At 44.4% G+C, this 14,088-nt stretch overlaps 1 protein-coding gene across 4 annotated transcripts in view; it reads left to right on the plus strand.

Moving 5' to 3' along the window:
* SCLY (selenocysteine lyase) overlaps positions 1 to 14,088 on the plus strand; it is a 131,772-nt gene that overhangs the window by 26,315 nt on the left and 91,369 nt on the right. For 3 of the 4 annotated variants that reach the window (XM_033957526.1, XM_033957523.1, XM_033957524.1), the window contains exons 2-3: positions 6,967 to 7,045; positions 12,606 to 12,718. In XM_033957526.1, the coding sequence (XP_033813417.1) occupies positions 6,978 to 7,045; positions 12,606 to 12,718 (181 nt within the window). In that variant the 5' untranslated portion in view covers positions 6,967 to 6,977. The remainder of the gene's footprint in view (positions 1 to 6,966; positions 7,046 to 12,605; positions 12,719 to 14,088) is intronic. The other variant, XM_033957525.1, reaches the window with a different exon arrangement.

Below are 14,088 nucleotides of genomic sequence, written 5' to 3' on the forward strand. Positions count from 1 at the left end.
ACTGAGGCTTGTGCGGTTGGGATCAGATGGTTTGCGGAGACCGAGCTCGCAGAAAAGGGGTTTTTAAATTTCAGTCCTAGTAGTTTGCCGATCCACAAAATAATTATTTTATTTCCACCAGTCCATAGGTGTAAAAAGGTTGAAGAACACTGCCTTATACGATATGGTTAGGGCCTCAGCAAAGCAGATGGCTCTCTCTGTGATATCCAGATGGCACTTGTGACTGCGACATTGGGTGGTGGACGCTGCCTCCAAATTGCGCTTGGTGCGGCTTCCTTTTAAGGGCCGTTTATTATTTGGAGAGGACCTGGATAGATTGGTAAAGGATTTCGGGGACTCTAAGGGCCTTCTTTTACGAAACCGCGCTAGCGGGTTTAACACGCGTGACTTTTCATCACGTGCTAACCCCCGCGCTGGCCGAAAAACTACCGCCTGCTCAAGAGGAGGCGGTAGCGGCTGGCGCATCCGGTGGTTTTGCGTGCGCTATTACGTGGGTTAAACCGCTAACGCGCCTTCTTAAAGGGAGCCCTAAGTCTCAGAGGTTACTGGAAGATGAGCCAAGAATTTTGCCTCAGTCACCATCATCTAGGCCACAGTTCTTCAACCGCCGGTCCGCGGACCGGTGTCGGTTCACAGAAAATTCCTGCCGATCCGCGCAGGGCCGGCGAGATGGACACCGTTAAATTTCCTGCCCCGGTGGTGTTCGCGGAAATGTTCTGTTCCTCCCAGCTTCGGGCGATCAAGACAGGCTGCCGACGTCGGGCATTCCCTCGGTGAGTCTCGCCTATGCGGAGACTCAACAGGAAGTTGAAACAAAATAGGCGGGACTCAGAGAGGGAATGCCCGACGTCGGCAGCATGTCTTGACCACTGCCCCTGCCGAGTCACCGAAGAGGGCCCTGGGGAAGGTGCAGGTAGAAGGGAGATGGTCAGCGTGCGCGAGGGGGGTCAACGTGTGGATTGGGGCCATCAGCAGCGTCTGTGCTGAGAGTCTGCCCATGTGCAGGATGCGGCGTGTAGGGGCCTCCGGCTCGTCTTGGGCGACAGGGCCTGTGGTGCAAAGCTGTTTTTGCCGGCTTGGGGGGGTCGCGAATGTGCAGGGCACAGCAGGAGTAAGATCAAGGGGAGCTTTCAACAGTGGCTGTCTCCTCTCCTAGCAGCTCTGTACTTACCAGGGCAGTGATTCACTTCGGCAACTTCCCCTTTCCTCAGAGGTGGCAACGGACGGGTACTGAGAGCTGCTGGAAGGAGAGGAAGCCACTGTTGGAGGCTGGGAAGCTGATGGATAAAGGGAGAGCTGCTACTGCACCTGGAGGGAGGTAGAAAGAGAGATGCTGCTGGGAGGGGAAGAGGGAAAGGGATGAGAAGAGAGCTACTGTTGGATAGGGGGGAGGAGGGAAGGGAGAAGGAAAAAAGGAAGGAAACAGCTGGCAGGGAGATTAGAGGAGGGAAAGGGGAGAGACAGGAATGAGAAAGTAGAGAGAGATTGATTCTGGAAAGGGGGTCAGCAGAGAAATGAGAGAGGGATAAAGATGCTAGATCTGGTGTAGGAGAGATAAAAATGAAGAAAGCAGTGAAGCTGGATTGAATGATGTAAAAAGGAGAGAGGAGGCATAGGCTGGATGGAAAGGGGAGAGGGGCATAGAAAGAAGTCAGATACATATGGAAGGGGGAGAGGCCAGACAGTGGATGGAATGGGCAGACGCTGGAAGGAAGAGTAGAAAGAAGATGAAAGCAGAGACCACAAAAGGTAGAAAAAAATCATTTTATTTCTGTTTTGTCATTACAATATATCATATTTGAAATATATATCCTGCTAGAGACATAACTGGGGACTGCAAAGCCTAACACTATTCCTATCATGTGTGACTGCAGTATTCTTTTAGCATGATATTTCTGTGTAGCATTCTGTAATAATTTGGCTTGTTTAGTTTTCTTGATAGTAGAGGGGATATATGTGAAGGGGAGGGGAGACAGGGGTTTTGTTGGTCCTTGCTCTGAATATTTATATTTATAAAATGACAATTGTACAGAATATTGTTTCTTTTTATACTTTAATAAAATACGTTCAATATAAAATCATAACTGAGGCTTGTGCAGATGGGATCAGATAGTTTGTGGGGACCGAGCTTGCAGAGACGGGGGCGGAAATGTGTTTTATTTCGGTCTTAGTAGTTTGCCGGTCCACAAAATAATTCTTTTATTTCTGCCGGTCCACAGGTGTAAAAAGGTTGAAGAACACTGATCTAGGCCGCGTTTTTGGGATACCAGGATGTATAGCCCAGGGAAGTCAGCATATAGGGCTTCCTATAACGTGATATACAGTGCTAAGTCCAGGTTTTCGCAGAAGCAATCCTATTGCCTTCCAAGCCTTCTTCCTCACTTTCAGATCGTCCCTAGACCTCATGTTCTGCACAATGAAGGGGTATTGGCCCCTTCTGCCAGGCGGATAGGGGGAGGCCGTCCTCATTACTGGCAGAATGGGCCAAAGTTACGTCAGACCAGGGGGTCCTCATTATAGTTCCTGAAGGTTACATATTAGAATTCTCTCCCGTCGCAGATTCTTTCTTGGCATCCCCATGTACCTTTTTTCAGTCTCATAATTCCATGTTTTGTCTTCCTCCTTTTACTAATATATCTGAAAATATTTTTGTTTCCCTTTTTTATATTTCTAACCATTTGCTCTTCCACTTGTGCTTTCGTCAGATGTATCTCTCTCTTGGCTTTACAAATAAAGCAGGGTGGACAACAGTGTTCTCCCCTGAAATTTTTTCCAGCCGGGTGGCATGAAAAAGTAGCCGGGTGGGGCAGGATGAGGAAATTTGGTGGTGGGGAAAATTAACCCCCTCATTTACTAAGGTGCGCTAGCATTTTTAGTGCGCGCAAACCCCTGCGCTACGTGGGAAAACTAACACCAGCTCAATGCTGGCATTAGCATCTAGCGCGCGTGGCAATTCCTACGCGCGCTAAGCGCATGCTAAAACCACTATTGTAACTTAGTAAAAGGAGCCCTAAATGTGTACTATTTTTATTAGTTAATTATTATTATTATTTTCCAATGCTCAATATGACTTCCTTTTTTAAGGTTTGACACTTGTGCCAGAATATTTTTACTAAATTTAAGAAGTATTTGCCCTTTTTCAAATGGTATAGAGGTTAAAAAAAGGGACATTAGGTTCAATCTAGCCATTTATTTCTGCATGAATTTAAACAACTAAAAAAAAAGATAAATATAGCTCATCCAGTCATACAAGAAATGGCTCTACAGCAGGGGTGCCCACACTTTTTGGGCTTGCGAGCTACTTTTAAAATGACCAAGTCAAAATAATCTACCAACAATAAAATTTTAAAAAAAAACACAAAGCACACTGTACGCAGAGAAAATGTTAATTATCATTTATATTCTGCGGGTTTTCAAAGAGGTCAAGGCAGACAATTATATGCAATGTCACCTCAGGAACAACTATACAAAAATAGACAATTATACCCCCTCCTTTTATACTAAATCGCAATAGCGGTTTTTAGAGCAGGGAGATGCACTGTGAATGCCCTGTGCTGCTCTCGATGCTCATAGGCTCCCTGCACTAAAAACCGCTATTGCGGTTTAGTAAAAGGGGGCCATAGTGCAAAATATAGACAGCAGATATAAATTCTCTAAACAGACATTTTGATCACTAAACTGAAAATAAAATCATTTTTCCTACCTTTTTGTCTGGTGATTTCATGAGTCTGTGTTTGCACTTCCTTCTTCTGACTATAAATCCAATATTTTTTTCTTTCTGCCCCTCCCCTTTTCTTTCTGTCTCTCTTTCTTTCTCTCTCCCCCTGCCCCCCCCAAGCCATTGCGCCAATTTCTCCACTTCCCCGATTCTTTCCCTACCCCCTAAGCCACCATGCCAATTTCTCCCTGCTTCCACGAGCCAGGCCAGGAATGTACAAGCGCCGGACTCACAAGACTTCACCTCTGATGTCAATTCTAATGTCGGAGAGGAAGTTTCAGGCCAGCCAGGCAGCGATTGGCTGGCCCAGAACTTCCTCTCTGACGTCAGAATTGACGTCGGAAGTGAAGTCTTGTGAGTCCAGTGCTTCTACGTGCCTGGCCTGGCTCAGGGAGGCAGGAAAAAAAAGATTGCCAAGGCAACGCGATCTACTCACATTGCCTTTGTGATCTACTGGTTGATCGCGCTCGACCATTTGGCCACCCCTGCTGTTATAGTATCCTGTCCTGACCTGAGGAAAGGGGTTTAGTCCCCAAAAAACTGCCTTATTTCCATTTCCTATTTATAAATACTACTTGATTCTACGTAAAGCAACAAAAAAATTTTTTCTACCTTTTGTCGTTTCTGCTTTAATCATCTTGTCTTCACTCTTCTTTCTAGCCAGCATCTGTTTGCTCTGTCTTCCATGCAGCATCAGCCCCTTCCATCCACTGTCCGCCCTCTCCCCGTTCCATATGGCATCTTCCCTCTTTTTATGCTCCTTCAATAAACTGTCTATCCTGTGCCCCTTCTCTTCTCCTTTGTACATGATTGATTTCAGCTCTGCCACCTCTCCATTTTTCTCTCTCTGTCACCACCCCGTCCCCTATGCTCTGGCATCTCTCTCTTCTCCTTTCTTTCCTTCACACCCCACAGTCTGGTATCTTCCCTTCCCTGATTCTCTGGCATCTCACTCCTTTCCTTTTCTTCCATCTCTCCCTCCCCCTCCATGCTCTGACATATCCTCCTTCCTTTCCCCCTTCATTTTCCCTTGGTCTGGTATACTTTCCTCCTTCCCTCCATGCCCTGGCATCTCTTCCTCCCTCCCTTCCCTCCAAACCCTGGCATCTCGTTTCATTCCCTCCCTCATCTTCTTTCTCCCTCCAGTTGGGTGCAGCAAGTCTCTCCTCCTCTGCTCCCTTTCCTCCTTCTGTCTCCCAAGACCTGGCGTCATGAACTAGCATTCACAATTCGCTGCTGTTGCCAGCTTCGGGCCTTCTTCTCTGTCGGGTCCTGCCTTCATGGAAACAGAAGTAGGCAGGACCCGGCAGAGAGGAAGGCCTGAAGCTGGCAACAGCAGTGAATTGTAAATGCTGTTGCTAGCCGAAGTTCATGACGCCAGGCCGAGCACCCGGGGCAGACTGCTACTCTCCCCCCCATGACCCTCCTATCTCTCCCTCCCTCCCATCACGAGACTCTAAACAGCACTGCTCTACTCTAAGCAGGCTGCTTTTTCCTGCCGTGATTCCCTCTGGCACGTCACTGATGAGGGAAGGAGGGAGAGATAGGAGGGTCGGATCGGGTTGGGGGGCGCCTGGGATGATGTTGAGGCTGCTGCTGCTGCCAGCAAATCCAGCAAGGGTGAGGCCCCAAAGCACAGCACTGGCGGCCCCCCTGACCATTTCGGGCCCTAGGCCTGTGCCTACTGGGCCTATCCTTTAATCTGGCCCTGCTTCCCCCCCCCCCCCATATGCCCTGACATCTCTCTCTTCCACTCCATGGTATGGTATCTCTTTTCCCTCCCTCCCATGGTCTTTGCATCTCTTTCCTCCTTTTCCTGATCTTCCTTCTCCCTCCTTCCCTCTCTCTCCCCAATTGGGTGCAGCAGTATTTCTCTTCCCCCTCCCCCCATTGGGTACAGCAGTATCATCAGCATTTCTCTTCCCCCCCAATTGGGTATAGCAGAAGCAGCATTTCTCTTCCCCCTCCCCCCTAATTGGGTGCAGCAGCATGACTCTTCCCCCTCCCCCTATTGGGTACAGCAGCAGCATCATCAGCATTTCTCTTAACCCCTCAATTGGGTACAGCAGAAGCACCAGCATTTCTCTTCCCCCTCCCCCTCTAATTGGGTACAGCAGCATTTCTCCTCCCATTCCCCCCCCACCCCGTCTCACACACCCGGCAGATTCGCTACAGACAAAGGCAAGTTGCAAGTTTCCCTTGGTCGCTGACCTATCTCCCAAAGGGTAGCGACAGAGGGAAGCTTACAACTTGTTGCTTTTGCTTATTTCGGGCCTTTCTCGTTGCCGGGTCCTGCCTTCGCGGAAACAGAAAGTAGGCAGGACCCGGCAGCGAGAAAGGCCTGAAGTAAGCAAGAGCAAGTAAGCTTCCCTCCATGGCTGGCCTATCTCCCGCATGCTCCGGGGCTCTAATGGTCCGTGCCGGCTTCTCTTCTCTACCCCCCCCCCCGACGTAACTTCCGGTTTCGGAGGGAAGCCGGGTTCGAGTCGCTTGCTGGGGTTTTTTTTTTGTTTAAAGTCCGGCGGGTCTTTCGGCGGCTCTTCAGGCTGCGCGTTAAGCAGTGGTGGCAGCAGGATTCGGCAGATGACAGCCGGGTGGGCATCTAAATTTGCTGGGCATTGCGCCCGGCTGAAAAGTGCTGGGGAGAACACTGGGACAAGAAATATTTAAGGAGAGGGAAAAATAGGACAATAGATATCATATTTATAAATAAAAATAATGAATTTTTCTTTTGCCCTAATGAACTCTTTATACAGTCTTCTTTAAATCAATAAGCCCAAGATTCATGTGTAAGAAGAAACAAAAAATGCAGCCAAAGTCTCCAGCTGCTCCCGACACTGGTCACGCAACCATGATAGCCACATCCTCCTCCATCAGCACAAGCTAATCTTTAGTAAAAGGACTTAAATAGTGAACCTTTGGAGACAGAGAAATATCCTCCTGTATCTGAATGTAACTTGCCTGAAGCTACCAAGGAAAAAGAGTGAGCTAAGACAAAAAAAAATTAATTCTCAGGTAAGTTGTATCATGGGAGATATACAGGTATTGTTACATGCAAGATGTTGGGCCTATTGGAACTGAGTGGTGGCCCACTACTGGAATATGTGCATTTCTACAGACTGGGGAAGGCATCTTTCTCATTGAATGAGAATTCAGCATTTTTACACCATTATAGAGGGCCATTTTTGCTCATCCTGTTCAAGTATCTTTCTGATGGAAGGTTGATTTGGTGCAATTTGCTTTTTCAGGGATCTGTAAGATGGAAGACGGACTCGCCTTAAAGACTATGAAGGGGACTAAGGGCGAAGAGAGGAACACTCTGGACCGGTGAAATACTTTTGTTTTTCAGAGGGTTAGACTAGCATAAGATTGTCAGAATTCAGGAATTGGCTGTGTGCAGTACTTTGCAAAAGTCTTCCCAACTTTGCATATTTTCCACATTCTGTCATTGAAAACATATTCTATTTCAATACAAAAGAATAGTTACAGAAATATGCAAAATGTAATTAAAATGAAACCATAAAAGGCCAACTAAACACACACACACAAAATCTTTATCTGTGTTTAAGACAGAAGTGTAGCCCACAGCACCTTCATCTTCTAATCTTTCTCCTACTACAAGCAAGGTGGAAGACTGAAGAAAGGCAGTTCTCTTTGCAGAAAAACCCTCCCCCTTCAAAGAAATGCTGTGGGTTTAGGGATAAAACTTTGACAGAACACACAGATTTGCTCAAAAGGTATAAAATTTGTTACAAATGATATTCATCATCAAGCCACTTTGCTAGAGACTGTAAAGCAGGGGTGCCCAACACGTCGATCGCGATCGACCAGTAGCTCAGGAAGGCAACGCGAGTCGATCGCGTGATAGACTCGTGTTGCCGTCCTGATCTACCGGGCCGATCAGCCTTCCTCTCCTCTCTAGGGCCTTTTAGCTGGGCGGTCCGCCCAGCTGTCATCTGCTGCTTCCGCCGCTGCTGAACATTAAAAAAAAAAACCGGCTTGGAGATTTCAGCCCGTAGCGAACGCTTGCTTCAGGGCTCTCAACATGTGCATGCCGGTTTCCCTTCTCTTCCCTCCGAAACCGGAAGTTATGTCGGGGGGGGGGGGGGGAGAGAGAAGGGAAGCTGGCACGCACATGTTGAGAGCCCTGAAGCAAGCGTTCGCTACGGGCTAAGGTGGGAGACAGGTTAGTGAAGCATTTGTCCTTCTTGCTGCCGGGTCCTGCCTACTTTCTGTTTCCGCGAAGGCAGGACCCGGCAGCATTTCCCCCAATAGGTGGATCGCGATCTTGGGCCGATCAGCCTTCCTCTCCCCGACGGCAGAATTGACGTCGGGGAGAGGAATGCTGGTCGGCCGAAGCAGGGAGAGCTTGGGGCGTCCTCGGCTTTCGGGCCTGTTATTGGTGGCAGTTTGGGTCCTGGTCCCTGATGGCAGTGGCAGTGGCTTGAGGAAGGGCAGGAAGAAAGAAAGAAAAAGGCCAGGCAGGGAGACAGAAGGAAAGAAGAGAAACAGAAAAAAAAGAAAGGGAGGCAGAGAGAAAGAAAGGGCAGGGAGAGAGGAAGGAAAAGTTGGGGGAGAGAACGAGGTCTGGAGGAGAGGAAGCATACAGGCTAAAAGAAGGGAAGAAAGATTGGATGCACAGTCAGAAGAAGAAAGTGCAACCAGAGACTCATGAAATCACCAGACAAGGTAGGAAAAATGATTTTATTTTAAATTTAGTGATCAAAATGTGTCTGAATTTATATCTGCTGTCTATATTTTACACTAAGGTCCCCTTTTACTAAACCACAATAGAGTTTTTTAGCGCAGGGAGCCTATGAGCGTCGAAAGCAGCGCTGGGCATTCAGCGCAGCTCCCTGCGCTCTAAAAACTGCTATCGTGGTTTAGTAAAAAGGGAGGGAGGTATATTTGTCTATTTTTGTATGGTTGTTACTGAGGTAACAGTGCATAGAGTCATCTGCTTTGACCTCTTTGAAAAACTCTGGAATAGGAATGATAATTAACATTTTCTATGCGTACAGTGTGCGTTGTGTTTTTTTTTTTTATTTTATTGTTGGTAGATCATTTTGACTTGGTCATTTTAAAAGTAGCTCGCAAGCCCAAAAAGTGTGGGCACCCCTGCTGTAAAGCAACTGTCATGTGCACAGAGTAACAATGACAAACATGTCATTGCTGTACACTCTGAGCTGTGAATGTTAACTTGGTGGAAACCTTATTTTGAAGTTTGACAGGGAGAGTGATGAAGAAAAGGTAGCAGTGCTTGAAGTTAATCCTAAATACTGTACATTGAAGTTAATGGAGAACATCACAGTTCAACACCACTCCTTCAGAGGAATTAAATTGGTCGGGAAACTCAGTCAATCATTTGCTTATAAATTGGTATAAATGTGAAATGGGCTTCCTGATTCTGTCATATTGATAGATCATTTACAACAATTTTGTAAAGTCCTAAAAACCTTATTATTTACACAATACTTGAACAGTTTACCTAAAGATTAAATGAATTGATTGCTCTACAACACTTATTTTCTCCTATGCTCTTGTTCGCTTTTTTTGCTGGTCTTTAATTACTTGTAAACCGAGTTGAGCTCAACTGGGAGATGACCCGGTATATAAATCAAAGACTAGATTAGATTAGAAATATCTAATCAAGGTATATCAAAGTGTACACCCTGAGAAGCTAGTAAAAGTGTATGTCATCATGGAGGACCAAAGAAGCTAGCAAGGTCTGAATGCAATGACTTATTTGACATACAGGGAGATTACTCCCATGATGAGCTCAAAATATGTAGGAACACTGAAGACAATGGAGAAGAGACTGAGCAGATGCATAATAGAAGCAATAAATGGCAGCACAAAGTCACTGCTACTTACACTTCATAGAGTGCAACCAGGTACTGAACAATAGGAATGAAATTCTTACACTAAAAGTTGCTTGGCATTATTCTTACCCGAAGTCTGAAGCTAATCTTCTCTCATCCCTGTATCCAGTTGTTCAGATATTCATCAACTGTGCATAGTCCACATGACACCCTCTATATCCATGGAAACCAAACAAAAAAAGGCACTGGAGATGTCAAATCCAACCTGTGGTCACAATGTCTTTTATTAACAGTTTGTAACAAAAAACTGACTAATCCTTAAAATGCTAAACCAAACAAAGTCCCAACTAGGATCCAAGTTTCGGTGACTCCGTCACCTTCCTCTGGGAACAATAGTGAACGAGTCGGCGTCTCTACCCTCTATACCAGGAGTGTCAAAGTCCCTCCTCAAGGGCCACAATCCAGTCAGGTTTTCAGGATTTCCTCAATGAATATACATGAGATATTAGCATACAATGAAAGCAGTGCATGCAAATAGATCTCATGCATATTCATTGGGGAAATCCTGAAAACCCAACTGGATTGCGGCCCTCGAGGAGGGACTTTGACACCCCTACTCTATACCCATGACACTACCTGGAATGGGTGATGGCTGCCATGATAGGCTTTTTTTTTTTTTTTTTTGGTAACCTTGGTTGCACAATCTGGGCTGGTGTCCTCAGAGACAGTGTCAGAGTTCAGTCAGGAGCTTTGTTAGAAAGTGATACGAATCCAGTGTGTTTCCGGATCCACAGAAATTACATCATCACATATGGGCGACATCAGGGGAAAATGGAGGATTTGGGTGAGTGCTGATGCCTGTAAAACCACTGTGCCACCAATGTTTTTAATTTTAAAGGTAGGAAAGGGATGAGGGAAGGTCATTTCCTCACCTCCTGACCTTCCCTCATCCCTTTCCTACCTTTAAAATTAAAAACATTCACACGCAAAAGATGCACAGGTGATTGGAAAAGGTCCCACAGAGTGCTGCAAGATTCTGGGGGGGCAGGAATGCCCAGAAACAGTGTGATTTTCTCACGCATGTTTGGCAGAGCCTAAGGAGACCTGCACTGACACCTGTTACTTAACATAAGTTATGAAACTTGCAGTGCAGTTGAAACTATTTAAATTTACGTGTGCAAGAGTTGAGAGATTGCCAATGGACTGAAAGACTAGGCATCAAAATGGCAGATGACGTTTAAGGTGAGAAATTGTAAAGTGATGCATGTGGGAAAGAGGAATCCGAATTATAGCTACGTGATACAGGGTTCCATGTTAGGTACCCAGAAAAAGGATCTAGGTGTTATTGTTGAGGATATGTTGAAACCCTCAGCTCAGTGTATGGTGGTGCCTAAGAAAGCAAATAGAATGTTAGGAATTATCAAGAAAGGAAAACAAAGATGAAAATGTTATAATGCCCTAGTATCGCTCTATGTTATGGCTGCAACTTGAATATTGTGTGCAGTTCTGGGACACCTTCTCTATGAGGAAAAGCTAAAGTGGCTAGGTCTCTTCAGCTTGGTGAAGATTCGGCTCAGAGGCGATTTGATAGAGGTCTATAAAATGAGTGGAGTGGAAAGAGTAGATGTGAATCACTTGTTTATTCTTTCCAAAAATACTAGGACTAGTGGGCATATGATGAAGCTACTAGGTAGTAGATTTAAAACAACCCAGAGAAAATATTTCTTCACACAATGTGTAAATAAACTCTGGAATTAATCGCCAGTTAGCTTAGCAGGGTTTTAAAAAGACTTGGATAAATTCCTAAAAGAAATGTCCTGATTAAATATTTGTTGTTTTATCTAGCTAAAAATATCAAATAGTTGAAAATTAACCAGATCCGTTTAGCATTTGGTAAGATTTTGTAGGAATGAGACTTCACACACAAGGATCAGAGTCGGATGAGGCGACCTAAATGGATGGTCTCTCTCCTTTTTATTGAGAATCTTAGCTCCTTTAATTACTTAGCTATTGCTCTGCAAGGTTACAATTTTATCATGCATTTACAGTGATGATTATAGCAAGGTAACTCATTTGTTTACATATCTCATGTGGTTCTCAAAGCTACTATCTCACGTGACATATGAATACATCATAACAGTTACAATAAAGTGATTCCCATTGTGTACACTTCTGATATGTCTAAAATCTTATTATAGTATGTGACAGTCCAAAGGTTATAATGCATGCTCCTTAAGCCTCTCGGGATTAGCCTTAAACTCAGGGCCTGCTTTTGCATGTAGGTAGGGTCTAATTGTTGCCCATATAAGGAATAGTTAAACAAGATAAGGAATAAGGGTAAATGTGTGTCAGGTTAATATGTGACAAGAAGGGAGGGGGGAATGTCTCAGCAAGGTACAAACATTTTCCTTGCTTTTAGAATGTTGACGTGGCAGGGAATGAGAAAGGATCCATACTTCCACAGGGCCTCAGATCCTCACACAAGGCCTAAAATCAGTGTGCTGACCTGACCTGTGTTCGGACTTTGCCCTGGTTCAGAACCACTACTTCCCTTCAGATTTCAAATAGTTTATTATCCAAGTTTCTACAGGTAAAAATATGTTGGATCTTGACAGATTTTAATTTTAATTTAATAATATTTGATGTATTAGTTTTAAAATTCATAAAATGCTTTTCTACTAAACATGCTCAATATACACATATATCCCTGAAAGGCAGGTTTAATGAGATTCTAAAAAAATTAAAAAATTGTCATGTACTTGTGGAGGATGTTTCACCCTAATTGACTTAAGTTGGCTAAGATAAAATGCTGCTTTAACTTCTCCTTTTCAAATTCTTTATCATGTCATATTAGTATGTTATTCATAATGAAAGTGTAAGAGTATATGATATAATGAAATCAAACCTCTTTCATCTGCGGTCTCCTCTCTGAATTTAGCATCCCTTTCCTTTACTTATGCTTTCTTTGCTTGGTTTCTTTTTCATTCTGGTACTCTTACTATTCCTCCTGGTCTCTGGTTTGGGCCTGCCTGTTCTTTTTTTCAGTGCTGAATTTTTCTCTGCAGAAAGGTCTATATGGACTACAATGCAACTACTCCACTGATGCCAGATGTGATTCAGGCTGTGACAGAGGCCATGCATGAGGCATGGGGAAACCCCAGCAGCTCATATGTTGCAGGTATGATCTACAGCAGAGGCAGGTCTTGGGAAAAACGCAACCCCAGATTTCTAAAAATCATATACATTTGAGTATCGGATTGTATGTTATGCTGAATAAACTTTTTGGTGGGTTAAAATGCAAAATTATTAATTGACTTATTTAACATTGGAATCCTAAAGGAAATGTAAACCAGTACTTATGTAGTAAATAAGAAATAAGGAGAGTCTGGATATCAGAAGACTAAAGGGAATGGAATCACAGTCATATCTTTGCCTGTTTAGTTGGTTCTGGCATTGAATATTGGCTGGCATTTGCATAACTTCCGGGTCTGCGACAACCTGGATAGTAAATGTTGGTGCCTGGATATAGCCTAGTAGTGAATAACCTAGGTCCAGTTTATCTGGAAGTGGTTTGCATTTAAAGAAATGCTGATCGCCGGCTGAATATTGACTCTCAAGTAAATTACAGTAGATAAGGACTGATTTGACCTTTCCAGTCCACCTCATTGCCTCCCTACTGGTTTTCTATCACTTTGGATAAAAAGACCACTTTGGATATGGAAGCCAACTCACTGCACGTAGGGTATTCCATTGTCACCAGAGTGTACTGTATTGACAATCACTTTGTGTGTCTTGCCATCCAACTAATTTCTCATCCAGTTTACAATATTTTTATCCTGCTTCCATACAATCTAGCTTGTTTACTGGTCTTTTGTATAGCATATTGTCTAAAGCCTTATTAACAACCAGCTTAGCATTGGGTTGTACATTTCTGATCAATCATTTTTGTTACTGCATTAAAGAATGACGTTCAAACCATGTTTGGTGTCTTGTAATCTATTTGTTTCAAGAGGTTGCAGATTGTTTATTTGTCTTCAGTATTGTTTTGTCCACTGCAACCTCTTAATACAAATGCAAATCTAGTCCCACATTTGTGTTTCTCAAATGTCCTTGAGTCCCCATAATCTTCTGATACCAAGCATGTTGTTTTAACACAGTAAATGACAGCAGATAAAAACCAAAATGGCCCATTTAGTCTGTCTAGAAAAGGTTTACCCACTGTGGGTTGATGTGCATACAAGATTTCCATATGAAACATTACATCCATTCCCTCTTTGCCCTCACTCAGCCTTTCAGAGTCATACAACTATTAGGGTTGTAACCCCTCATAGGGATTCAGGCAGTTTGTTCCAAGCATACGGCACAGCAAGCTAGAAGGGACAGTGTCTGGAGTTGGCAGAGGAGAATGGCACTGATAGGAGGGACTTACCAGCTGAGTGGGGGGAGTGCATAAGGGGAGATAAGTGAGGAGAGAGAGTTGGGGGGGGGGCAGCTGAGTGAATGAATTTGTAGGTAAGTAAGAGGAGTTTGAATTGTATTCGGAAATGG

This window comes from Geotrypetes seraphini, chromosome 9, assembly GCF_902459505.1.
Source record: "Geotrypetes seraphini chromosome 9, aGeoSer1.1, whole genome shotgun sequence".
Classification (NCBI taxonomy): domain Eukaryota; kingdom Metazoa; phylum Chordata; class Amphibia; order Gymnophiona; family Dermophiidae; genus Geotrypetes; species Geotrypetes seraphini.